Source organism: Microcebus murinus, chromosome 5 (genome assembly GCF_040939455.1).
Source record: "Microcebus murinus isolate Inina chromosome 5, M.murinus_Inina_mat1.0, whole genome shotgun sequence".
Taxonomy (NCBI): Eukaryota; Metazoa; Chordata; class Mammalia; order Primates; family Cheirogaleidae; genus Microcebus; species Microcebus murinus.
In genome coordinates, this window is record NC_134108.1 from 47,730,977 (window position 1) to 47,758,420 (window position 27,444).

At 34.6% G+C, this 27,444-nt stretch overlaps 1 protein-coding gene across 4 annotated transcripts in view; it reads left to right on the forward strand.

The window, feature by feature from the left end:
- REV3L (REV3 like, DNA directed polymerase zeta catalytic subunit) overlaps positions 1-27,444 on the forward strand; it is a 174,819-nt gene that overhangs the window by 132,643 nt on the left and 14,732 nt on the right. For all 4 annotated transcript variants that reach the window (XM_012753067.2, XM_012753064.2, XM_012753062.3 and 1 more), the window contains 7 exons: positions 3,009-3,127; positions 9,471-9,612; positions 12,286-12,530; positions 13,508-13,616; positions 15,573-15,779; positions 19,110-19,219; positions 25,050-25,164. In XM_012753067.2, the coding sequence (XP_012608521.1) occupies positions 3,009-3,127; positions 9,471-9,612; positions 12,286-12,530; positions 13,508-13,616; positions 15,573-15,779; positions 19,110-19,219; positions 25,050-25,164 (1,047 nt within the window). The remainder of the gene's footprint in view (positions 1-3,008; positions 3,128-9,470; positions 9,613-12,285; positions 12,531-13,507; positions 13,617-15,572; positions 15,780-19,109; positions 19,220-25,049; positions 25,165-27,444) is intronic.

Here is a 27,444-nt window from a genome sequence, read left to right on the forward strand (position 1 = left end):
AGTTGGCCAATTAATTTCTTTCTATTTATAGTAGAGACGGGGTCTCGCTCTTGCTCAGGCTGGTTTTGAACTCCTGACCTTGAGCAATCCGCCCGCCTCGGCCTCCCAAGAGCTAGGATTACAGGCGTGAGCCACAGCGCCCGGCCTAATTTACCTATTTTTAAAAATTTGTTTTTTAATATACAGGTACTAGTTTTCTTTAGCCTACTTTACTTTGAACATAGAATTCCTGCTGTTTCCTCTGGACTTTGAATCCTGAGTGACAAACACAATGTCTCTTAAATTTTAGTAATGCTTATTTATATTTGTTGACTACTTAAATGAGAATAAATGACTCTCCCCCAGAAAATTATACTTGGAGGCCTTTTGGATATCTTATTATTTATTATATATAATATATATCTTATTATTATACTTAATCTAGGCCTTTCAAGAGTTTGCCAAGTAGACTGTAAACAGACTTAATTCTTATTTCAGGAAATGTTTATTGAGTGACATCTCTAGTCTACTAATGGGGGGGGGCCTGGGTTTAGATAAGCTGTGAGTATAGCTGGTTCCTCTGTTGTTAATAGGTAGGAGGCAAAATATATAGCTGTGGTGTTGATAAGTGGGCATATGTGGCAATGAGAATCCGTGGAAATTCTCTTGTGATTGTTTCAGTTTGCTCAGTAAACTAGGAATCACTGCTGTCAGCTGAGAGACAATTGTGGAGACGCTTTGGGGTTTGAGGAAGGAAGAATGTAGAATAGTTATTTAGGAGATTTTGAGAGTGAATAGTTAAGAAAATATAGTATAAACACTGACATTAAGAGCCCATTTGAGATTTGCATCAGGAAATTAAAGTGATATCTGCCAACTATGTTCAAATTCACACAGGCAGGTGTACAGTAACAGTGGGTTAGATTTGACCACAGCTCACAAGCAAAGAGTCATGGCTCTGGTTTAAAAAAAGCAGCACGGGCCAGGGCCAGGCGCAGTGGCTCACACCTGTAATCCTAGCACTCTAGGAGGCTGAGGCGGGAAGATCACTTAAGGTCAGGAGTTCAAGACCAGCCTGAGCAAGAGTGAGACCCAATCTCTACTAAAAATAGAGAAAAAATTAGGCAACTAAAAATAGAAAAAATTAGCTAGGCATGGTGTACACCTGTAGTCCCAGCTACTCAGGAGGCTGAAGCAGAAGGATTGCTTGAGCTCAGGAGTTTGAGGTTGTGTGAGCTAGGCTGACGCCACAGCACTCTAGCCCAGGCAACTGAGCAAGACTCTGTCTCAAAAAAAAAAAAAAGAAAAGAAAAAAAGACAGCAGGAAAGGGACAAAGAAATGAAGAGTATGTGCAAGGTTAGTAATTACCGTAATTGACTATGGAATTTAAACTCAATAAGGAGCAAAGAAAGGTTAAAGTACCAAAGGAAGTAAGCTAGAAGGACAGGAGATGTTGGTCTGAGAATGGGATGCATGAGATTATGGAGGGTATGATTATTGGTAATAATAGATCCTGGGGTATGATCATGGGAATGGGTGGCTAAGATGGGCTAGAGGACAAAATCATTGGGAAAAAAGAAATCAAGGAGTAGCTTTGTTTTCTTCCTACATCATTATTACACTTACATATAAAATATGGGGCTAACAATAGTCTAAAATTTTAAATAGGTATGGTGCATTCACTTCTGGAATTTAGAACTGCGGAGGAGAAATCTAAGGTCCAGTGAATTATATTTTTGATTATTGCTTCTATCTTTTGTGTTAGGCATTCCATTACCAATTTATCTATGTGTTAATTCTCTATTCTCTTTTCCCCATATCTTCCCTCTTATCATTTTCATCTTTTTGTCCTCTTTTATCTGCATTCTGAGAGAGACATTTAGGTTTACTCTCTCAATTGATTACTAACTTGATTTTTAGTAGAACTGTTCTGCTGTTTACTGCTTTCAATGTAGGTCTTCATCCTGCTGTTATTAGTGATTTTAAATCCTTCTTCATCTAATCAGATAGGCTTTTTACCTCATCCTGTTGCCTTTTCACAATCTATGAAAGGCGTGTCTGCATGCATGTGTGTGTAAGTACTTACATGCTATGAAGTATGCTACATTCTGGTGCTATTCTAGAGACTGACAGAAATTGTATATAAATTAAGGCCAGTTTGGGTCACTGCAATGAGATAAGATTAACATTCAATCCCCATTTTGTACTCCCTGGATTGTAGAGTGAAAAAGAAAAAAATTATAATATACAAACGTGAAGTGCTTTTTGAACTATTCCTCAGAATCTCAAGGTGACCTAAGTCCCCTAAGAATGGGGTCTGCTGGTTCCTTAATTTCTGTTTTGCATTGGAATACCTGCCATTGTCTAGATTGCTTTTGTCTTGTAGTTATTTCTGAGAGATCATCTAGCTAGAAGTACATTTTATTAACTTGGGCCCTTTTTCAGTATTATTTTTCCATTAACATAGCTTTTACCTACATATTCTGAAGATGGGGAGACATTTCTGTCATTTGAATCTTTTGCTTTCGGAATCAAATTAAGGGACTCTATAATGCCTGTGTATTGGGTGCTAGTAACTAATGTAATTCTTGGAAAGAGGATGAATGCCTGCCTTTAACTAGATAACTCATCCTCGAAACTGTGGAATTTCATTAATCATCATGTCATCAAGAACCAAAAAGTAAGTATGGAAAGAACAAAAATTAACTTGCTTAACAGTGCTTCTATCACTATTTGTGTTAGCATAGAGTATTTTAAAAAGCGATCAGATCTGGGATCTCTTAAAATAAATATTACATGATGAAGTTGAAGCTCATCAAGTCTGTTTTTTTCCAGTTATATATTAATTTGTTATGAATATTTCTGTCCAGTAGGCTATACATAGTTTGGAACACAAATCATTTTTACAAGAAGCTTTCAAATCTACTATGAAAAGTTTAGAGTGATACTGGGATATTTTAGAACCAAAAATGCCACATAAATAATTATTATAATGGTGTCTTGCCCCCTTTTCTTTTTTTCTTTTTAGGTGGCTCTAACTAACTACACCTTTGAAAATGTGGGCTTTCACATTCTTCATCAGCGTTTTCCCCTCTTTACCTTTCGGGTCTTGTCAGATTGGTTTGATAACAAGACAGATCTATACAGGTAATATTTTATAATTCTGAAGAGGATAATATCTCCTAAAAATCAACATTATTGAGGTATAATTTTTATTCAATAAAATATACACACATAAGGTTTACTGTTCGATGACTTTGGAAAATGCATTCACCCTGTAACCACTACCTCAGCTAAAATAAAGGACATATCTAACACCCAGAAAATTCCCTTGTACAGCTTTGCAGTCAACCTACCTATGCCCTAATCATCAAGGTAAGTACTATAATAATTGCATTTCTATAATATTACTGTAAATTAGTTTTGCCAGTTCTAGAACTTCATATAAACGGATATATTCATAATTTACTCCTTTGTGTCTGTCTTCTTTGAAGAAACTCAGCATAATGTTTTTTGAGATTTAACCATGTTGCATAAACCAGTAGTTTGTTCACTTTTATTATTAAATAGTATTCAGTTATATGAATATACCACAACTTACCTATTCACTGGTGATGGAAATTTTGGTTGTTCCTAGTTTGAGGCAATTATGAATAACACTGTAATAAAGATTTGTATGAGCATACATTTTCACTTCTCTTAGGAGTGGAATTGCTGGGTCACATGGCTAGTGTGTGCTAACATTTTAAGAAACTATCAATCTGTTTTCTTTGGCAATTTTTCTATTTCTAGTATACTGGCAAAAATTCTCTCAGCCCTTGTTTATCTGAAAATATCCTTATTTTGTCCTTATTTTGTGAATGATATTTTCACTGTCTCATTCTAGAGTTGAGATTTGGTTTTGTTTTGTTTTTTCTTTTGCCACTCTAAAGATTTTGTTCCCTTTTCTTCTAGCCTGTGTTGTTTCTGATGAGAAGTCAACAGCCATTCTCATTTTTCTAGTGTATACAATTCATTTGTTTTTCAGAATTATTAACAGGTTTAATGACCATTTGCTGTTGCTAGATTTATAGTGGAGGCAGGGAGAATTTTCCCGGTCTGGCCTCTGTCTTTGCATATTCCTATTCTTCTGGGGCTCAGAGATGAGGCTTGTTCAGCATTCCTGGTCTTCCTATAGTGGCAATAGGCCTCTGCTTTATACCACTGCCAGGTCCTGGGCCCAAGCAGTTTCATGACCTTCCCCCAGGGCAGATGGCTTTTTCTTCTACTTCCTCAGCAGAAGTGTTCCTTTACCTAGGATCTTTAACAGCAAAGTTTCCTACCCTTTCCCCAGTGATACATGGCTGTTGCTTGTTTCTTAGTTCAAAACCTATGGTTGGTACAGAAAGTACACCAGGCCCAAGGTGTTTCCTAAGCCCCTCGAACTTGATAGGACTCAATCACCAAACTTTTTCCCCTGTTCATATTATCAGCACTTGGTTTTAAGTTTTGTCTACAGTAGGCCTTACTGTAGGGCAGAGGCCTTTTAAGTAAGGCATGGTTTTTCTGGGCTCTCAGCTGGATGCCAAGATTGTTAACAAGGGGTTAATGAGGTCACTTCACTCTGGAATTGCTAAGCCTCCAATCCCAACACAATCTGACCAGTTCTGCCCAAACTCAACCCCCAAGCATCTGCTCTCTAATAAGCCTTAATGTAGTTTCATCCTGCTCATTTTCAACATAGCCCTGGACTAAGCATTCACAGGAATCCCACCCATTCTGATGCCCAAACTCCTGCCAATTGCACAGATCCATTAGCTCTGGTTCCCTGTCCCATAGATTCTAGCTGTGAGCTATCTGAACTGTAATCTCTTCCTCTTTAACTTAGTGTGACATCTATGCTCTGCTAAGACTGTAGAGTACTGTACTATGTCTAGAAAATTGTCTCCACACTGAGCCTGGGATTCATCTCATCAGTTTCCCTTCTCTCAAGGAGCAGCCCAAAAACAATTACCTTACCTCTTTTATCCAGGTAGGAGGCCTAGTCCATTACCAATAACTCCACTATAGCCAAAAGTGAAAGTTCTTGCCTCAACTTTTCTTTAAGTTAAAGGTAAAATAATAGTAATAAGCTGAGGAAAGAGCTGTATAAAGAACAAAGTCCTGAAGTTAATGTCAGATTTTTAAATGAGTGAATCTTTGCTTATTGAGTTGTAAAGCTGTGTGGTAATTAGGATGGAAAAAGTATAGTTTTAAAAACAATTTGATAATATTTGAGGAAACTGCTTTCTGAGCACGTCACCTCATCTGCCAGTCCTTCTTGAGAACTCTCAGAGAAATGAACTGAAATCACTGACTGCACTGAGCTTATGATCAAAGTCTTTACAGAAATAAAAGCTTAGGAGAATATCAATAAATAAAACAAATTGATAATAAACTTAACATTGAAAACTATATTCAGAGGTTTGTTTATAAGCCCTAGAATCCTCTAAATGTATGTTTTACTGCATCCAATTAGGTATTATCTAGGATAATAAGTAATTCTGGTTTTGCCACTTAAATTTAAGCAAATTCTTACCAAGAAAGCATGACTTACTTTTTTAAGGACCCTTTTTGATTTGTATTTGCTTTTCTACAGTGTTTTAAGGAAATATATATTTTTTATAAATAGACGGAATGAGAAGAACTTGCTAGTCAAGGATTTCTTGTGTTAAATCTGTTTGTAAGGACAAGGGCAACCTAATTAATTTTTTTTCCTTTTTTTTTTTTTAAATCCAGATTTTGGACTCCTGGAAGCCCCTAGTTTATATAAATGAGCAGTATTCCCAAAATTTTATCATTTGGGGCTTAGAACACATTTTTCTATAAAACAGTGCTTTATGTATTATGACTAGATTCCTATAAAACCTTTCCTAATCTCTAACACTACTGATCTAGAAAACTTATAATACCAGCCTGATTTCATCTGTCATCCAAAGAATAGTAATAAATACTATTCCAGTTTCGGAGGTAGGAGCTATGTCCTGGAAGCAGAGGATTGTATACCTGAAGAGGATAATACAAGAAATTTTTTTCTCCATTTTGGGATATTTCTCCATTTGGGATTTTTTTGCCAATCCACAGCAAAAAATTAGAATAAATGAGTTTTGTATTTGGAATTTTGCTATCTCCTTTTTTTGTCACCTTCACCCCAGATGACCTATCTCTAAAAGTACCTTGTGCCTCAGGATACTCTAAAGTTCTCCCGTTTCAGCACTCCAGGCCTGTCCTGAATAGCTCATGCTTTATATTTCCCTTCCTGTGCTCCAAGTCAAAACTTGTGTTTGCTTATTACCCTTGTGTTTGACAAAGTGTTATGAGTATGGCATGATTCTTTAACAATTAAAAAAAAAAAACTAACAAAAGTCAGTTTCGTCATGTTATTTTTTAAAAGACCACAATTACACATTCTCTTTTTATAAGACATAGTTAGCCAGATAGGACTAGAAAGTAGGAATAAAGGAGATCATATTTCAGAAAGATTACTTTTTTAATTTAAAAAGGCCACTTTGTAAATACTTTAAAAAAACATCAGCCACTCAGAGTATTTTTTATATTCATGCCTATATGTGAGTAGATCTAGATCAGAAAACAGCAGTTATTGTCCACTAGATAAATTATACAAACTATAAAATGTCCTTTGTTAAACTTTTAGTTATGAAAGATAAAATGCATTTAATTTATTTATATTACTTGGTTACCAGTCAGTAAGGAGGAATACATTAATATGTCAATGAATAAGCAGTGGGTCTTACTTCTTTGTTAGCAAAGAAATGAATAATTTGCTGTAATACTAGAAATCTAGTAAGACAGTTAACTCATTTATAACGTGTAATCTTGTTTTCTTTTGATCATGTTGTCACAGCTTAATCTATTTGTTGTAATTTATTTAGCCAGAAGCTTAGGTTCTGGTATAGTAGGTTTGTAACCATGGACAAATTAACCTCACAGTAATCTTCAATTTCCCTATCTCTAATATAGGATGTTAATATTATTCCACCTCATGAAGTGAAGTAAGAATTAAACAAGATAGTGCATATAAAATCTTTGGCACACAGAAGGCTCTCAACAAGTATTAATTAATTAGTATATCTTCTTTTTAGGATAGAGAATTAGATACTATAGTACTTTAAGGGGACTGATCTGATCTACATATAATGGATTATCTCAGATTTATATTTGGCAAATTTGTAGTGTTGAGGGGGTTATGTTAATGATCTCAAACAAAAAATGCAGGTTAAAATATGATGACATTTTTTACCAGTCACACTAGTAATAACTTAAAAAATTATAATCCTCATTGTTGACAAAGATACAAGAAAACAAGCACTTTATCACCACTAGTAAAAATGTAAATTATTAAAACCTTTCTGGAAAGCAGTGTGCTGTTACATATTGAAAACTTTAACCAAATCTAGGAGTTTATGTTAAGGAAATATTTAAGCATCTGTACAAAGGCTTAGCTATAAACACGTTTATCACATCATTGCTTATAGTAATAAAAGATATTCAAGCCCAAACTCAGTGGTTCATGCCTATAATCCCAGCACTGTGGGACGCTGAGGTGGGAGAAACTCTGAGACCAGCCTGGGCAACATAGCAAGTCCCTATCTCTACAAAAAATTTTTTTAATTAGCCAGTAGTTGTGGTGCATACCTGTATTCCCAGCTGTTCCAGAGACTGAGGAGGGAGAACCACTTGAGTCCAGGGGTTCCAGGTTATAGTGAACTGTGATTATGCCACTGCATTCTACCCTAGGTGATAGAGTGAGACCTACTCTCTTAAAAGAAAAAAAGGATATTCAATCACAGGGTTTTGATGGAATAAATTATAATTATATAATAGTATACTTGATAGCTACAAAAATAAATAAATATGGGGAAATAGTCACAATATATTGTTAAAAATGTAAGTTATGAAACAGTATTTGTTTACTTTGTAGAATATTTTAATTACCCCCAAAATAAATCCTGCATCCTTTAGCCATCACCCTTCAGCCTTCCATCCCTCCTATCACCCCCTCAGACTCCTCCAATCCTAGCCCCCTGCCTTAGGCAACCACTAGATTAGTGGCCTATTCTGGACATTTCATATAAACAGAATCATACAATATGTAATCTTCTGTGACTGGCTGCTTTTAGCATAATGTTGTACAGGTTTATCTATGTTATAGCATGGCTCAGTACTTCATTTTCTTTTATTGCTGAATATTCTGTTGTGTGGATATATACCACATTTATTTTATTCCTTCATCAGTTGATAGAGATTTAAGTTGTTTCCATATTTTTGGCTATTATGATTAATGCTGTAGTGAACATTCGTATACAAGTTTTTGTGTAGACATCTGTTTTCATTCCTCTTGGATATATACCGATGGTAGAATTTTTGGTGGATTTTATAGTAACTCTGTGTTTAACAATTTGAGGAACTGCCAAACTTTTCCAAACAACTGCACTATTTTACATTCTCATTAGCAGTGTATGAGGGTCCCAGTTTGTCTACGTTCTTGCTAACACTTGTTATTATCTATCTTTTTGATTATAGGGTGATTTTTTTCTTCCTTCATGTTTATTTTCTATTTTTCTATATGCATTAGTCATGTAGCAAAGGAAAAGGTTTTTAAACTTTTTATTAAACAAATATGTGACTATATTGTTCTAAAAGCCATATAATTAAAGGTTGTAATATATTTGAACCTTAATATTTCCATAAATGAATAAATTTTATTCTTTTTAATATACCTTTATGTCACTTATATAAATTCATAACACAATATTAAATCAAAATTCTTTTTATGGATTTCGTGAGGGTTTTGGTTTTGTTGTTTGCTTGTTTGTTTTCTTAACAAAACAGGTAGAATAAGGTTAATTTTTTTAAAGGTTTAAACCAAAGAACAAAACCTTTATGTATTTCACAAAAAATACGGATTTGATATATGTTTATCCCATGTATTGTCTCATAAAAATCATTTTGCCTTTTTTGTCATGTTTGAAAAAAAAAAGCAAAAACAAAATAAAATTGTTTTTCTGATTTTTCTAATGTCACCAAATTACTGGGGTTTTTTCTTATGATAAGACAGTTTTGTATTTTAGTCTTATATTTACAGTGATAACCCGGAGCTTTCATGTTCTTTAAAAACCTGTAAATATGATAAATAATTAGACATCTAAGAGGAAATGTTAATTTTCTTATAATAAGAACAGAACAGCATCAAGCAAAATGTTGAAAATAATTGTCGTTAGTCTAAACACCTATTTTAAATTTTAAGTATTTTTATTGGCTTTTATGCCCTTGAAATACCTGAAATTTTCTAATGTTTAACTCCTCAACATACTTTGCTTAAAGACTTATATCATGACTTTCTCCTTAAGTAACCTCACTCTTAATATGTAGGTGTTTGGTAGAAAACAGTACTAGTTTCACATGTCCAAATTTTTCCCTGATGTTCATAGTGTGGATTGTTTTTTAACAGATGGAAAATGGTTGATCATTATGTTAGCCGTGTCCGTGGAAATCTCCAAATGTTAGAACAGCTGGACCTGATTGGGAAAACCAGTGAAATGGCTAGACTTTTTGGCATTCAGTTTTTACATGTACTGACAAGAGGTTCACAGGTGGGAAATCAATTTTCTTGCTCACTTGAAAGTTCTATATGAGTGATATATTTACTTTTGAGATGTTTGAAGTGTTTTGATTTTTAAAACTTTCTATCTGATACCAACTAATCAATAGCTTGGTAATCAAATCTTGTTGTTTTATTTTCTGGAAAAGCTTTAATTTCACTCTGACACCTATTATTTTCTTTCTATACCAACTTTTTGGCCACTGCCAAGTTTTTCACGGGATTAAGAAATTAAATGTCCATGCCCTTGAGGATGATATTAAATTCCTAGATATTGTTAGTGCGATTAGAGATGCCCCATAGACATCAAATTTGGAAAGACAGATACAATTAGCTCTCTTTTTATTTTAAAATAGAGCTATACCATAATAAGCAAATATAGGACAGGCAGCTGTACAGTTTGACAATTTCATTTAAAAAGTTGGTAAATAATCTTTTAGAAATTTATTTGGGAAAATTAGAGAAAACGCTGCCAGAAGACAGCTGTATGAGGGTCCCAATTTGTTGTTGAAGAAGCAACAAAGAAAGTCTACCTTTCTTTTGTTTTACATTTCTGATTTTGGCTTCTTCCAACTTCCAATAGATAATTTTAATGTAAAAATGAAGGATTTGGAAATCATTATAAGTGGGCTATATAACTTTTTTTTTTTTTTGAGACAGAGTCTCACTTTGTTGCCCAGGCTAGAGTGAGTGCCATGGCGTCAGCCTGGCTCACAGCAACCTCAATCTCCGGAGCTCAGCGATCCTACTGCCTCAGCCTTCGAGTAGCTGGGACTACAGGCATGCGCCACCATGCCCGGCTAATTTTTTGTATATATATTTTTAGTTGGTCAATTAATTTATTTCTATTTTTTTTTTTTTGGTAGAGACGGGGTCTCGCTCAGGCTGGTTTTGAACTCCTGACCTTGAGCAATCCGCCCGCCTCGGCCTCCCAAAGTGCTAGGATTACAGGGGTGAGCCACCGCGCCCGGCCTATAACTTTTTTTTTTTAATGTTAAAGAAAAATGGGGGCCTGGCGCAGTAGCTTACGCCCGTAATCCTAGCAGTCTGGGAGGCCAAGGAGGGTGGATTGCTCGAGGTCAGGAGTTCAAGACCAGCCTGAGCAAGAGCGAGACCCCATCTGTACTAAAAAATAGAAAGAAATTATCTGGACAACTAAAAAATATATATAAAAAATTAGCCAGGCACAGTGGCACATGCCTGTAGTCCCAGCTACTTGGGAGGCTGAGCCAGAAGGATCGCTTGAGCCCCAGGAGCTTGAGGTTGCTGTGAGCTAGGCTGATGCCACAGCACTCTAGCCTGGGCAACAGAGCCAGACTCTGTCTCAAAAGAGAAAAAAAAATTTAAAAAAAAAAAAAGAAAAATGGGGGCTGGGCACAGTGGCTCACGCCTGCATTCCTAGCACTTTGGGAGGCCAAGGCAGGAAGATCACTTGAGGTCCAGAGTTAGGTCTTAGCAAGAGCAAGACCCCAGTCTATATAAAAAATAGAAAAATTAACCAGGCCTGGTGGTGGCACATGCTTGTAGTCCCAGCTACTAGGGAGGCTGAGGCAGGAGAATCACTTGAGCCCAGGAATGTGAGGTTGCAGTGAGCTATGATCACGCCACTGTACTCTAGCCAGGGTGGCAGTAACACCCTATCTCAAAAAAAGAAAAAGAGAAAGAAAAGAAAAACGGGACCTTAGAAACCATTTACTTCATATCTTTCTAAATAATTTCCCAAGAATATGAGAGATTTTTGCCAAATGCTTTGCTGAAAATTAAGTCATTCAGCAAATATTTATTTGAATGCCTATAGTTTTTTAAGCAGTGTGCCAATATCAGGAATGTTATATTAAATCACTCAGGTTCTTTAATCTCTTAAAATCCTTAATTTTAATTATTTTCATTACCTAAGTAAATATAGCCAAAATAGAGTTCTAACTACTTTTTCATTATCTATTTGTTTATTTAATTTTATTGATTATAAGCTTTTTATTTTATTAATACCCACAAGTTTTAAAAACTATCTGACCTGGTTTATAATAAAAGGCAAGGATACCTTAAAACCCCATGAGAATATTTTAGTGAACTTATGCTGGTTCTTGTGAGTACCTTCTTTTTCTAATACCCCAACCCATCTGCTTAATAGTGGTTATTATAAACAGTTGGTAATTGCTTGATTCTGTTTTGCTAGGGACCAATAATAAGCTGATTACTTTTTACTTCTGGAATCCTTTTGTCTCTTTCTTTAAAAAACTTGAATAACATTTGTCTATCCTCAAGGCTTATAACAGCTTTTCCATTCTCTAATTTTCCCAAATTTCTAAAAGATTTTTTACCAACTTTTTAAATGAAATTGTCAAACTATACAGCTGTCTTTCCTATATCTGCTTATTATGGTATAGCTATATTTTAAAATAAAAAGAGAGCTAATTGTATCTGTCTTTCCAAATTGGACTCATAAGTTATTTGATATATTTTGTAGTTTTTACAAGAAAAGGATTTACATATGTCCCCGTCAGCACCTAAAAGCTAATACCATGTAATTGTACTGTAAGAAAAAGTCATGCAGCCTTATTCTGAAAAGCAAAATAACCCCAGATGATTATCATATATTCAGATGACCAGTATATTTATATTTAAATTGTGTTTCTTCTCCTCACCTCTCTCTCCCTGCCTCCAGTATCGTGTGGAATCAATGATGTTGCGTATTGCTAAACCAATGAACTATATTCCTGTGACACCTAGTGTTCAGCAAAGATCCCAAATGAGAGCCCCACAGTGTGTTCCCCTAATTATGGAGCCTGAATCCCGCTTCTATAGCAACTCTGTTCTCGTTTTGGATTTCCAGTCACTTTATCCTTCTATTGTGATTGCATACAACTACTGTTTTTCTACCTGCCTTGGCCATGTGGAAAACTTGGGAAAGTAAGGTTTTTTCATACTTACAATTATGTTGTTATACTTTGTACTCCTTACTAAAATTAGACAAACTTTCTTTGAATATCTTTGTCCTTGACACTGTTCTTATGAGCAAGATGAATGGGCTGTAGCCCAGCTAATCCATTCATTGTATTCTTGACATTGTATAATTGACATGAATTAATTCAGCTTTATGGATAGATGACTCTTATGAAGAGGATTGTGAATAGATCAGCCTTCTAACTATCTCATTCTCCATGTGTAGCTATGATCTCTTTTAAAATGAAAGTTATTTTAATTGTTGATGTAAATCACTTTTCAGTGGAACAGTTTGAGGATAATGATCTTATAACTCCAGCTATCACCTCCTCTTGTCTTCGAAATAGTCTGTGATTTTTAAAAATTTAAATTAAATGTTAGGTTTTGTTCATGTAAATTCAATTTTATAAGCTGAATAAGAATAGAATTTTAAATTCTCAAAGGAGTAGATATTTTTCTTGAATTGTAAGAAATACAGAGTCTTCCTTTATAATAATTTTTCTGTATTTGAGACCAAGTGTTGGTTTTAGTATATACTACACTCTTTCATAGAAAGCATCTATGGAAATTATATTGTTAATAGTGTCTTTTTATTAAGAATAGGAATTTGGAAAATTTATAAGATTTACAATCTTTTTATTTAAGGTTTAAATTTTTCTTAAAGTAACTTATAAGTTAATTTTACGTTAACTTGAAATTTGGTATTTTGGTATAGATTTTACCCATAAATTTTAGGATAGTGCCATTTAAGAAATGTTTAATTATGAATATTTGAAGAACTATTTTTTGGTAATGAGGCAAGTAGATGTTTTACTGAATACATGAATTCATGTTTAGATGTTTGAAAATGAATTTTTAATGGAATTAGAAAGATTCCTAAAATTGCCTAAAATCTCTCTTCTATGATTTGAGAACGTTTTGCTTAATGTTTCCTTTCTTAACAGGTATGATGAGTTCAAATTTGGCTGTACCTCTCTAAGAGTACCTCCAGATTTACTTTACCAAATTAGGCATGATATCACAGTGTCCCCCAATGGAGTAGCTTTTGTCAAGGTAATACTCTCTTGTAATGAAAGGTATCAACTGTGGCTTAATTTTTGGTGAGCTAATAATAGTTTAGATATTGTCAGTTCATAATAGAAAACAAAAACTTCAAGTTTGCTTGAATATTTTATCTCTGCAAGTCAAAGATATAAAAGAATTGTCTAAGAAATCACTTAGGGAAGAAAACAGTTATTTTGTTTTGCTTGATTTTGGTTTAAAAAATCTTTCATTTGTTAAACTTTAGTTTGAAATATTGAAAGAAATAAATGTATGAGTGCATCTTCTGCCCTCTATTAGAATCTAGCAGACTTAAATAATTTGGTGATCAAAAGATATTACCAAAAAGATTTAAATTGCTTTAATGTATAAATGCTACTGATTGTCCTCCTATATTATTTTAAATTAAATGAAGATTGTCTTAAAATTAATGATACTCTAATATGTTTATTGATTGCATTTTTATAAGCATTTTTAAGAGGATGCCCAAACCAGTAATAGGATCCCTTTTTTCTCTCCCTTATCCCCCCTCAAAAGAGACTGAGGAAAACTTCATAAATTAAAGACAAAATAAAAGAGATCTAGGAGAAGATTATATTGCCTCTCGTTGGCCATCTTTATTCCTTTCTTTGCTATTTTCTTAGCAATGAGTCTCTACTAGAATCATAAGATGGTAGAGTGGACCCCACCAGTCCTCAAATTCATTCTGGTGTACTTAGCAAAAGTAGCATCATTCTATGCCAGTAAGAGGGAATGCTAAACTAAAATTAGCAATTTAGATGAGGAAAATTTTTGCCAAAAAGTTCATGATGTATTTTTTTTTTTTTTGGAAAATTTTAGGGTGCAGTATTTCCAGGGACTGATGTAGGTGAGATCTACTTGGAAACATGAAAATTGATTTTTTTTTTAATTTTTACTAAATGTGTCCCTACATAAATATCAGTTTTCACATCACAAACATTCTACATATTTGGTCCTTGTTCCTTTTATATTATGTCTTAAAACATTATGGCTGCTTCAAAATGTACACCAAATGAATTAGAGGTTAGAATATGTTCTCATTGTCACATATATAGAAGTTTATTATATTATCTCCCCTTAACAGCTTTTTAAAAACTTGCATCTACATTTTGACCCAATGTGTAAAGTTTAATAAAAATAAAATTTTTTAATATTCAGGTGTGTGATTATCCTATACCTGAGGCTTATTTGTCAGATATGACATGTATTACCTTGCACGTGTCTGTGAATCATCATCAAAGTTAATACTGTGTTGTGGTTTTCATTCCTACTGGAGTTCTCATAAATTCTCCCTAGTCTTGATTAATACAAATGATTTTTTTTTTGGCATCAACAAATTTTATCACCTCACTATTCATCCCCTCTTCCAGATTGCTAATAAATATAGGCCGGAGGGGATGGCTTAGTGGTCTAAGCATCAGATTTGAAATACCTAGAGTCCCTGGAACTACAGGTTTGAATGTCAGCAGAGTCAACCCAGCTCATCATTCTTCCAAGGTAGATAAATGGAGTTCCATGCAGATTACTGTGTGGGGTCATTAGGATGAGATCTTTAAAAACTGAGGTTGTTTATGAGTGATACAAGTCCCGTGTGTCTTTTTGAAAGAATGGGGGTTTCCATCAAAGTTTTAAACAAAATTTCCCTCTGAACTTGTTGTATGGGTCATTTATACACTAGTTGACATCCTCCTCCCTGGAGGTCTCTGAACTCACATAGTAGTACTCCGTTAGATTTATAAACATTATAGGAAACTTTCAGGAGAAAATACTCTTCCACAGAAATAAAATGTGATGATTTTCATATCGATGGCCTCTAGTACTGTGGTCTATTGTTAGCATGTTTTAATTCATGACAGTTGGCCATTATTATACTTTGTGCTTCCTTCTTAAGTATCTAGATCTAAAATGTTTCAGGGATTTTAAACATTCTTTTTTTCTTTATGATAGCCTTCAGTAAGAAAGGGTGTGCTACCAAGAATGCTTGAAGAAATTTTGAAGACTAGATTTATGGTGAAGCAGTCAATGAAGGCTTACAAGCAAGACAGAGTCCTGTCACGAATGCTCGATGCACGTCAGCTAGGACTTAAGCTGATAGCAAATGTCACATTTGGCTATACATCTGCTAATTTTTCTGGGAGAATGCCATGCATTGAGGCAAGTGATATAAATCTGTAATTTTTTCCAAAGAGACTAAAGTATAGCTGGTGTGGTGTGATGTGCGCCTGTGGTTCCACCTACTTAGGAGGCTGAGGCAGAAAGATTGCTTGAGCCCAGGAGTTTGAGTCAGCCTGGGCAACATAGCAAGACCCCATCTCTAAGAAAAAAAAAACTAAAGCAGCATTAAATGAATGCCTGTTCATTAAAGCATTGAAACTTTAAAGGGTTTTACTTCCATGACATAGGATGATTTTTTTCTCAAACCAAGCCTATATACAGACATATTCTTAGAGATTTGTTGGTTTCCTTGATGACAACTCTCTGTGTCTTTATTTCAATGATTATTTTGGAAATTAGCATACACATATTTCTGCATAATCTAGATGACCATATTGTAACCATCTATTAGCATGAGATTTCATTGCCACCTTTATAGCAGTGTTTACAACAACCTGGGTACTAAATGATTCCTTTTATGTATTGATAGAGATCTGAATATAATTAGGTTGGTTTCTCCAAATGTCATAATCACTCCATATTTACTAGTGTACCAGTAGATATAAAGCAAAACCTTTCTTTTGCAGTGATCAGTAACAATTGAAAGACACTTTCCATAGAACAAAACTAACTTCTTATTTCCTAAAGTGTTTATGTGACGTGAATACAACATAGTATGACAGAGTAATATAATAATTTACTAGTGATTAAGAAAAGGACAGAGCAGACTTGTTATGTTAATGATCTTTTCATGCCAAGTGAAGGCCTGAGGACATTGTGGTATACCATATCAGCATTAGTTCAGTAAGACAAAAGCAGAGGAAGGCTAAGGTCTCCACATGGCTCACAGTAAGCAAAGTGCACTCCAAAAATTTGTGAAAGGTGGTAGTAGTAAGTGGTATATTTACATTGAGAGCAGCAAAATACCATCTAAAATGAAAATACACTATTAACTTGAATATTTTGGTACAATAATATGCTTTTTTTTATACTGGATAAATATTTTGATTTTATAGTGGTATTGTAAAGGCTATAAATAATAAGTTACCGAGGTTTATGTTTGTATATTTTTAGGTAATATAAAAAAATACTTTGTCAGTCCTGGAGGTTCATATCATTACTCAACATTTGAAAAACACTTATCTATATGATCTAGTAGAAAAATATGGAAATGATTTTATTACTAATGTAGAACCAAGATATCTTTTCCTGAGCCATTTCTATAGTCCCCTAATTTCTTTCTGGCTTTTCAATGTTAAAATTGTTTATTGATGTATTTTGGTAATAACATAATGTAGAAATAATACTTCTTTAAATATATATATATTCTAACCTTAGAATAACCAGAATTTGAAGGGTCTTGACCAGTGGAAGTTTAGGACTAGAATTCTGCCAGGAAGTACTTTGCTACTTATCATGGTGAAATCAGACTACCAAGCAACATCTGCCTCCTTGAACCTGGTTTTCTGAGATATTCTGAGGTTAATGACTACAAGTGTGCATTTGGCACCTCATTGTATGCCAGCTTCACAACAGTACAGTGTTGTGTTAACTTCTCCATGAAATAATCAATGGAAAAAGCAGCAACCATCACAGAAAGTGCCTCTAATGAATAAGTGAAAAGCTAGTACCAATTTTGTAAAAATAGAAGCTATCAGCCACATTTTTTAAAAAGAGATATGATTATAGTTAGGTTGGTTTCTCCAAATGTCAGAATAAACAACAATTATTGCATATTTACTAGAGATCTCTCAAATAGATTACTGACTGGTCATGTGCTTTCCTTGAGTGAACACACAATCAAAAAAGTACTAGATCTGGGCTATCAGAGAAAGGCAAGACTTTGTAAGCAAGAATTCCTATGAGGAAAATATGGAGAATAAATAATGTAGCTTAATAGTTGTAGGTTAATGTCTCTGTCTCAGTTGGACATCGTCACTGGCTTATTTGATAAAATTTTGTATGTTGCCGGGCGTGGTGGCTCACGCCTGTAATACTAGCACTTTGGGAGGCTGAGGCGGGCAGATTGCTCGAGGTCAGGAGTTCGAAACCAGCCTGAGCAAGACCCCGTCTCTACCAAAAATAGAAATAAATTAATTGACCAACTAAAAATATATATACAAAAAATTAGCCGGGCATGGTGGCGCATGCCTGTAGTCCCAGCTACTCGGGAGTCTGAGGCAGGAGGATCGCTGAGCCCCAGAGACTGAGGTTGCTGTGAGCCAGGCTGAAGCCACGGCACTCACTCTAGCCTGGGCAACAAAGTGAGACTCTGTCTCAAAAAAACAAAAAAGAAAAAAAAAAAATTTTGTATGTTCATATTTTTCTCCTAAACTATTTGATGATTAATATTTATGATAAAGATAAATATATAACAGTTGTTTTCAACTGGCTGTACTTTATTCCTTTTCCTTTTTCTCTCTTCAGAGAATTAATTTTCACCTTAAATATTTTTCTTATTATGACTTTTCAGGATCCCCCAAAAATTGCCTAAATTATGAAACCATTTATTTTCCTCTTTTTAAATTCTCTTAGCACTGTAATGGAGTAGTGCTTTTCAAATTAGGAACCATGGCACAAAGGCACAGAATCAGTGAATTTAATTACTGCTCCTTCTCCCATCCCTATCCCCCTAGAATCCTTCATACTGCATGGTCTTCAGGAGCAGCTGCAAGAGTTCTGGCTCTTCCAGGGGCAACTTAAATAGGTCAGAGTAAGCAACATTAGGCAGACATTTAAATTCTGTATGTGTATGTACTTATTTGAAAGTGTATATCTCAAAAGCATATTTGACTTTGACATTAGGATGGCTTACCCATCCAGCTGTTTGTCCTCACATATTTAAAAGTTTACCTTGTTTGAAAGTGGCAGCAGGTGACAGATTGAACATTTTATTCAACTTGAGTTTCAATTAGATAATGTGATTTATTAAATGCATTAAGTCATAGCTCACATTCTCAGGGTTTTCTAATGCACTCAAGGCCTCAACAGAATTCATGATTTTAATTAAAAACCCAAATTAAGTTTCTACTCCAGTAAGAATCAAATGTAGCTGTGTACCTTGTAAAAAGTGCAATTCATTGTACTTCCTGATACACTTAAAGGCAAGTATGAATATTGATTGGTTCTTCCTTTTAAATTCTTCATCTCATTTTCTTCTTGAGTACTTGTAGAAAGAATGATGACATTGTTTGCTATTTTGTTTTCTTTTTTACATTCTTGTTTCATTTCTGGAAATATTAATAGTAATTTTAAGTATTAGATGTTAAAGTTTATTGACTTATACTGAGCTATGTTAAGAAATTATTTCCAATTTGTTTGTACCAACAGGTTGGTGATAGCATTGTTCACAAAGCCAGAGAGACCTTGGAACGAGCTATTAAGCTGGTGAATGACACCAAGAAATGGGGTGCTAGGGTTGTATATGGCGATACTGACAGGTAATGGATTTTTGGTTTTGTAGCTTGCATTTCTTCAGATCTTCATTTCAATGTTTGAAATGGCTTAAGGGTAATCCTTCCTAAAAACAGAGTTCTACCTAAATCCTTTCCAGTCCTTATAATCTCATGATAAGAGTTAACATAGGTTCTGATTTACCAGATATGGTCTTAAGAGTCAGAAAGGGTAAGTGTCCTGAGCCACACACTGTAATGATTCCCATGACATTCATCCAGGTAGCTCAAACCATATACATAGGAGTGTAGTCTATTTAAAGAAACTACTTTTAATGTGAATAATTCCTCCAGTATAGCTGTAATTCCCTGAATTTAAATATATATCTTAAAGTAATTAAACTGTTTTAAAGGACAGTTGCCAAAGCTGTGAGTGGTTAACTTTTCACTAGGCCCCAAAATCTGTTGACCTTCTTCTAAGAGAAGTACACATAAGCAAATACAGTTTTCTATTTGATTTCAGAGGGTTTACAGACTTCCGCAAGCCTATTATTCATGGATTGGCAAAGAATGGGACTGCATTTGAATCCTGAATTAATAACACCAGCCTGTTTGCTTCCTTGCTTGCTCTGATATTTTTCAGGTCCTAGTTATTTATGTAACATCTTGTTTGTAGGGCTTATTGAAAATCTTCTAGAATATAGGCATTATGCTAATTTCTGAGAGTCTGAAATTTTTTTCATATCGAGGGCTTAGAGCCACAGTATGATCATGCTAAGAGCATTTGCCTCAAGACTTCTGATCACTTTACATTCCAACAGAGCAATAGAAGATAATGCTTCCAATCATTAAAATAGCTTATAAGGAATCTTCGAACAGTATTTAATTTTCTCCATTTCTTTAAAATGTACATATGGTCAGCATAATCATTTTAATTGTGAATGAGACCTTACCTCATATAGCAGCTGTTTCATTACCAGCAGGTGAAGATAGCTTCAAATTATCCAGGCTCTGATTATCCATATATCTATACTGTTCCTCATCAAAAGCCACTCCTGAGTTTGGCTTTGGGTATTTCACTGTTCTATGAAACTACTTCTGAGTATTCTAACAAAACGAAAGTTACTAAAATATAGTTCTGCACCTTGTCAGCAGAATTCCTTACAAAATACTTAGGGAAGAGGAGAAAGTTAAACATTTAAATTATTGATTTTAATTTAGGGGCTATACATATAAGTTGTTGACAACACTCAGAATCAGAAGTTGGCATGATTCTGACTGTAGTTATGTTGTATACCTTTTAAGATATTTAAGAATTCAAGCAAACAAAACAAACTCACAGAAATGTCAGGCTGGAAGAGGACTTTGATATTATTAGGCCAGCAGTTTTCATGCTGTTGGGAGAAACCTTAGACCTCAGACATTTGCTTAAGAACAAATTCCCCTAGGGTAAGAAATTTGTGTAAGACCACCCAACTAGTCAGTAATGGAGCCATAAATTCAGTGTTTTGAATCCTAGCTGGTGCTTTCTATTATCATACTTCACAGATATTTTATGATTCCAATCAAAGGAAATTTATTTGCAATGTCATTAGAACTTTTGATCACCATTCACTACCTGATCCATTCAAAAAAATGTTTGTTGAATCTGTAAGAGGGCAACTCGCCCTAGGGCAAGCATTCTCTACTGTAACAGTATTGACCTAGCAGAGTACAAATAGGTTCTTGGGGGACAAAAAAAAATCTTAATATGTTAGTTTTTGGCACAACAGAGGTCAACCCTACGCAACAATATTTTATTCCTTACTAATTAATTTCTCAGTCTCCTCCCCATCAGAGTGAAGGAAATGTGATAGATGATGGTAAATGACCATTGCCTTTCTCCCATTTTAACGTTAGTAATTTTATGAATCTTGGGGTCTACCTAAGGGAGATCAGTTACCAAAGCATCAAAATGGCTCTGTCAGAAGGGTGTTTTTCTTCTAAAGCAGTTATTTATTATTGTCCTTTTAGAAAATATAATAAATAAGGACACTGTATTTCTTTATATTATAGTGGTCCAAACAATTATTTAATGTAATAGTGGTTCTCACTCATATTTATCCCACCCCAATGGGATATGATCTATTCCCATCAGTGATTAAAGCTCTCTATTTATTTTATTTATTTTTTTTTTTTGAGACAGAGTCTCACTTTGTTGCCCAGGCTAGAGTGAGTGCCATGGAATCAGCCTAGCTCACAGCAACCTCAAACTCCTGGGCTCAAGTGATCCTCCTGCCTCAGCCTCCGAGTAGTTAGGACTACAGACATGCGCCACCATGCCCGGCTAATTTTTTCTATATATATCAGTTGGCCAGTTAATTTCTTTCTATTTATAGTAGAGACGGGGTCTCGCTCTTGCTCAGGTTGGTTTCAAACTCCTGACCTCGAGCAATCCGCCCACCTCAGCCTCCCAGAGCTAGGATTACAGGCGTGAGCCACCGTGCCCGGCCAAGCTCTTTATAATAGTATAATGATTCTAGGGCAGGTTAGGAAAGGATGTTTGGTAAGACACATACTTCCAAGGCAGCAGAGAAGTGGTAGTGAGCTACAGTCAGAATCTCTTGGGAAATTCACCTGGGTCTAATTAAGAAAAACCTCCTAGGTGATTCTAATATCCTTGCTCAATGCCTCTTTGTATGAAAATCTTTGTTCTAAATGTGTACTTGGACTTCTTAAGCCAAAGATAAATGTTATTTACATACATGGAAAGCACCAGTGACAGACAAATAGAAACTCATTTTAAAACAGTCATCTTTCTCTTTGGAGGGTAATCACCTCCATTCTGTTAAGTGACCAAAAACTTCCGTTAATCCTGGCCATCTCTCTTGAAGCTTAACTTCAAATCAAACTGGGCAAAACAACATAGATGTTTTCAAATAAATTTACTAACACTACTGGGTAAAATCTCAAATACAGACCCTGTAATAATAACTTTTAAGATGTAAAGTATATATGCTTAATGCTTTGTCACTTTTATTGAGTTAGGATTTTTAACAAAAAAGTGCACAGTATATAATTCAGTTTAGAAATGTATAGACCCAAGTAACCAGCCACCACACCAGTCAAGAAACAGAATATTTTTATTACTCTAAAAAGTTCTCTTATTCCCCTTGCAGTCAATCCCTCACCCTCACTCCCCACCCCAGGCAACCACTTATCTGATTAATATTACTGTAGCTTAGTTTTGCCTGTTCTAGAACCTTATGGAAATATGTATATATACACTTTAAATTTTAAAATGTTTGCATTCATCATTGCATCTGAACATTTTAAGAATAATAATCTTTCATAAAAACAGTTTGGCAGTTATATATGAAGCTCAGTATACCCTTAACATAGAACCCAGCAATTCCATTCCTTAATGTTTAGCAAAGAGAAATGAGAACCTATGTCTACACAAATACGAGAACATGAACCTTCATTGAAGCTTTATTTATAATAGCCAAAAACTGCAAACAATCCAAATGTACATTAGTGGGTGATTAGATAAGCAAATTTGGTATATCCATACAATGGAATACTACTCAATAATAAAAAAAAACAGTACTGTTATTCCAGTACCACTGATGAATCTCAAAATATGCTGAGTGAAAGAAGGCAGACGCAAAAGGGTACATAGTTCTATTTATATAAAATTCTTGAATAAACAAAATTAATCTATAACAGAAAGCAAGTCATGTGTTGAGCCTAGTGTCAGGAATGAAGAATTATTATTAAGGAATACAAGGGACCTTTTGGAGGTGATGAAAATGTTATATATCTTGATTCTGGTGGTAGTTACACAAGTGTATGAGTTTGCTAGAGCTGCCATAACAAAATATCACAGATTTGTCACAATCTGTAAGGCAAAAGTCCAAAGTCAAGGTGTTGGCAGGTTTGGTTTCTCCTGTGGCTCTCCTTGGCTTATAGATGGCTGCTTTCTCACTGTGTCCTCATGTAGTCTGGCCTCTGTGTATGCACATCTCTGATGTCTCTTTGAATATCCAAATTTCCTCTTATAAGGACACCGGTCAGTTTGGATTAGGGCCTACCTAACAGCCTCATTTTAACTTAATCACCTCTTTAAAGGCCCCTTCTCCAAATAACAGTCATATTGTGAGGTATAGAGTGTTAGAACTTCAACGTATGAATTTTGAGGGGATATAATTCAGACAATGAGTCTATATATTTGTCAAAATTCATGGAACTATATCCTTACAATATGTTCGTTTTATTATATCCTAATTATACCTCAATAATGTTGATTTTTAAAATAATCTTTCAAAAGGAAATGTTATAATGTATTAAAAATAAGTCTGTATTGGTGTAAAGAGCATCAGGTGGCCTAAAAAGAAATCACAAAAAGCTTCAAATGGTTCAGCGTATAGCCTAGCTTGAAGGTATAACTATTATATGTGAGGCCTTCATATTCTACTTTAGTGAATTTTAAAATTAATTCAGATTGAGACAATTTTTATTTTAAAAATCTTAAGTAAAATTGAATAAATTAGTACTCCTTTTCTTCTTAAATTTTTCATATTAGGCTCTAAGACAAGTACTATCTCCAGCATTAACAGGAAAAGAGTCCAAAGAAACCACCCAAATGGGATTTAAAGTCCAATATAAGAACATTTCAAAAATTGGTTTGTGTGGCTAGAAACAAGAATCTTAAAGTTTAGTTTCAAGATATCATCGATTTCCACTATTTAATGTCTTTCCACTAAAATTATAAGTGAAAATGAACTTTATAATATCTCTTACTTAAATATTATCTTTATTATCCATTATTTCTGTTGGTGCTCAGATTGTAGTATATAATGAAATGTAAAGTGCTATTATAAAGTTAACTGGATTATATTAGAAAAATATCCAATACTTTTATCAGTTATTTTTGAATATTTTTTATATTGGTATTTTCTTATCCATATTAGAAATCCATCCTTCTTGACCTGCATACATTGCTGGTGGGATTATACATCAGAAATGCATTCCTGGAAATCAGTTTGATACTATCTTTCAAAATACATTTTTAGTGTACACCATTTCTAGGAATTTGTTCTAATTATACAATTAGAGGTGTGCCAAATAATTATTTTATACAACATAGTAGCAAAAAATTAAAACCTCCTAAATTTTCAGTAGCAAGGGTTTGGTTAAATTATGATATATCCATACATTGAAATACAGTATAATTATAAAAATAATGTAAAAGAACAAAGTGACATGGGAAAATGTTCACATTGTACCATTGAATGCAAAGAGAAAGTTACCAAACAATATGATCTATTATAGCAAATGAGAAAGGATTTTTAGATATATACATAAAATGTTTATTATACTGGTTTTCTTCTGAATGGTAGGATTATAGATAGCTATTTTCTTCTTTGCACCTTCTTGTGTTTTCTAACTATCCTTCAGTGAACATATATTACAAAAATATGTCGTCTTTTTTAAGTTGGGTGGTTCTGGAAGGAAACTTCCTCCCATAGCACAAGTAAATTTTCCATTTTTTTATAATCACATATTCTCTTATTTTATGATGGATTTAACTGTGTACCATACAAAGCCTTAAATGTCTGGGACCTTCTTGGCAGCTGTATTATCTGAGCTGCTCTGGTGTATAGCTAAACTAGAAAAACTGGATGTCTAAAAAGATCTGTAACAAGGTATATACCATGAGTACCTAAGGGAAATGTGATAAAACAGGAAATCTTAGGAAGCAACTTAATAAGGAAGAATAAGTGTGGGAAAAGAGTTTTCTTTGGTACTAGACAGAGTCTTAGCCAAGAAAGTTACTCTTCATGAATTTTTTTGTAGTAACAACTTCATTACCCTACTTTATTTTTAATCCCCTTAGTATGTTTGTGCTACTGAAAGGAGCCACTAAGGAGCAGTCTTTTAAGATTGGTCAGGAAATTGCTGAAGCTGTAACAGCTACCAATCCTAAACCAGTGAAACTGAAGTTTGAAAAGGTAAGAGGAATGTAGTACTAATAATCACATATAAAATTCACATACCTTCTAGAGATTTCTGACTTATTCATTACATTTTCAGAATCAGTTTACAGTTCTATAAAAGTGTTAAATATTTTCTTAGTTCTACATGATTTCCTCAAATTTTTTAGTAATATCTTTATATAAGGAAATTAAAAAGTTGTTCCAGTTAACTGTTACTGTGTAACAGACCACCCCAGACTTAATGGTGTAAAATAATCAGCATTTTATTCTGCTTACAGATTGTATGGCTCAGGAATTCAGGTGCAGGGATGGCTTGTCTCTGTTCTACAATATCTAGGTCCTGAGCTAAAAAGACTTAAAGGCTGGAGTAACCCAGTCAACAGCTGAGGGCTGAAATCATCTGAAGCTGACTTACTCTCAGGTCTAGCAGTTGATGCTGGCTGCAGGTTGTGACATCAGCTAGAATACCTACACATGGCCTTTCCCTGGGGCTGCTTATTCTTTGTCATAGCATGATGGCTGGGTTCTAGGAGTGAACATCCCAAAGAAAAACTGACAAAAGATGCTTTTGTTTTTTATGACCTGGTCTTAAAGTCACACAGTGTCACAAACCTCTCTAGATTTAAGGGGAGAGAACATAGACCTCATCTGTTAATGGGAAGAATGTCAGAGTCACATGGTAAGAAGACTATGTAGGGTGGGAGATATTTTTTCTTTGCAAAATATAGTCTACCCCTGGACTTTTGACTCTTTTCACTTTTAGGTATCAAATATGTAATTATTATTTTTTTTTTCTTTTTCCTGTCTCTCATCAACAAATATGTAATTATTTATTTCTATATAAAAGATACTGAACCTAGGAGCTGTGTGGAAAACAAAGAAGCATAAGACATAGCCCTGCTCTCTAAGAGCCAGTAATCTAAAAGGAAAGATAAGAAATGTATATAAGTGATCTCTTTTATTGTAAACTTAAAGTCTCATGAGAGCAGTCTCCCTAAGCACTGTAAGAGCAAAAAGAAAAAGAGGAATTGTGTCCTCCTGGGCTGGACAGGGAGACTCCAAGTAGGAGGTGACATTGAACTGTGTCTTCAAAAATAGGTAGAGTTTCAGTAGGCAGCCATGGAGCTGCAATCATTCTGTGAGAAAATGGCACATAGAAGGATACGGAATTGGAAAAGCACAATATAGAAATAGAGTAGCAAGAGATAAATCTGGAAAAATAAAGTTGAGACCAGACTGTGGAGTGTCTTGAAGGCCAGGCTAAAGTATGTAGACTTTATTTAGTAAAGGTTATTATTGTCTTAGTCTGTTTCTGCTACTATAACAATACCACAGACTGGGTAATTTATAAAGAACAGAAATTTATTTCTCACAGTTCTGGAGGCTGGGAAGTCTAAGATCAAGGCACTAGCATCTGGTGTCTGATGGGGACCTTGCTTCGTCCTCACATGGCAAAAGTTAGAAAGGCAAAAAGGGATGAACTCCCTCCTTCCACCCCTTTTATAAGGGTACCTAATCGCATTCCTGACGGGAGGAGCCCTCATGACCTAATTATCTTAGAGGCCTCAACCTTTTAAAGATACTTATCACATTGGCAATACCTGAATTTTGGAGGGAATACATTTAAACCATAGCAATTATCAAGCAAGAAAGTGTCGTGATTAGAGCTGTTTGGGGAGGATTGACCTTGCAGTGATGTATGAGATGAATTGGGGAGAGGAGGATCTCAAGACAGAATGCTTCTTGCAACCTATATAGTGTGAACTAGTGAAATGACAATAAGGTAAATAAAGAAAAGGCATTTCAAGAGAAACTAAGAAAGAAGAATGAGCAAGAATTAGAAGTGATTAACTTAAGAGGGCAGGTATGGAAAGGATAAAAGAGGGAGAAAAGATTCAAAGATGACTCCCAAATATTTATTATATACCTAGTCTAAAGTAAGAATTGTGCCACCAGAAATTCAGAGAGGAATTCAGAGAGGACTCAGTTTTGGTTCTGTCCTGAAGAATGAACATTCTAATTATGGCAGAGAGAGGAGAGAAAAATTAGAAAACACAGTGAGTGCAATTGTAGAAGTATATCTATTCAACCCATCTGGTGAAGTGAAAAAACATGGTGTGCTTGGAGAATAACACCACACACAAAAATTTACCTAAAACAGATCACAAACCTTAAACATAAAAGCAAAACTATAAAACTTCTCAAAAAAAAATATAAACATTTAAGAATTATGATGCATATGTTCATGATGAATATTGATCTGTAGTTTTTATTTTCTTGTATTATCTTTGGTTT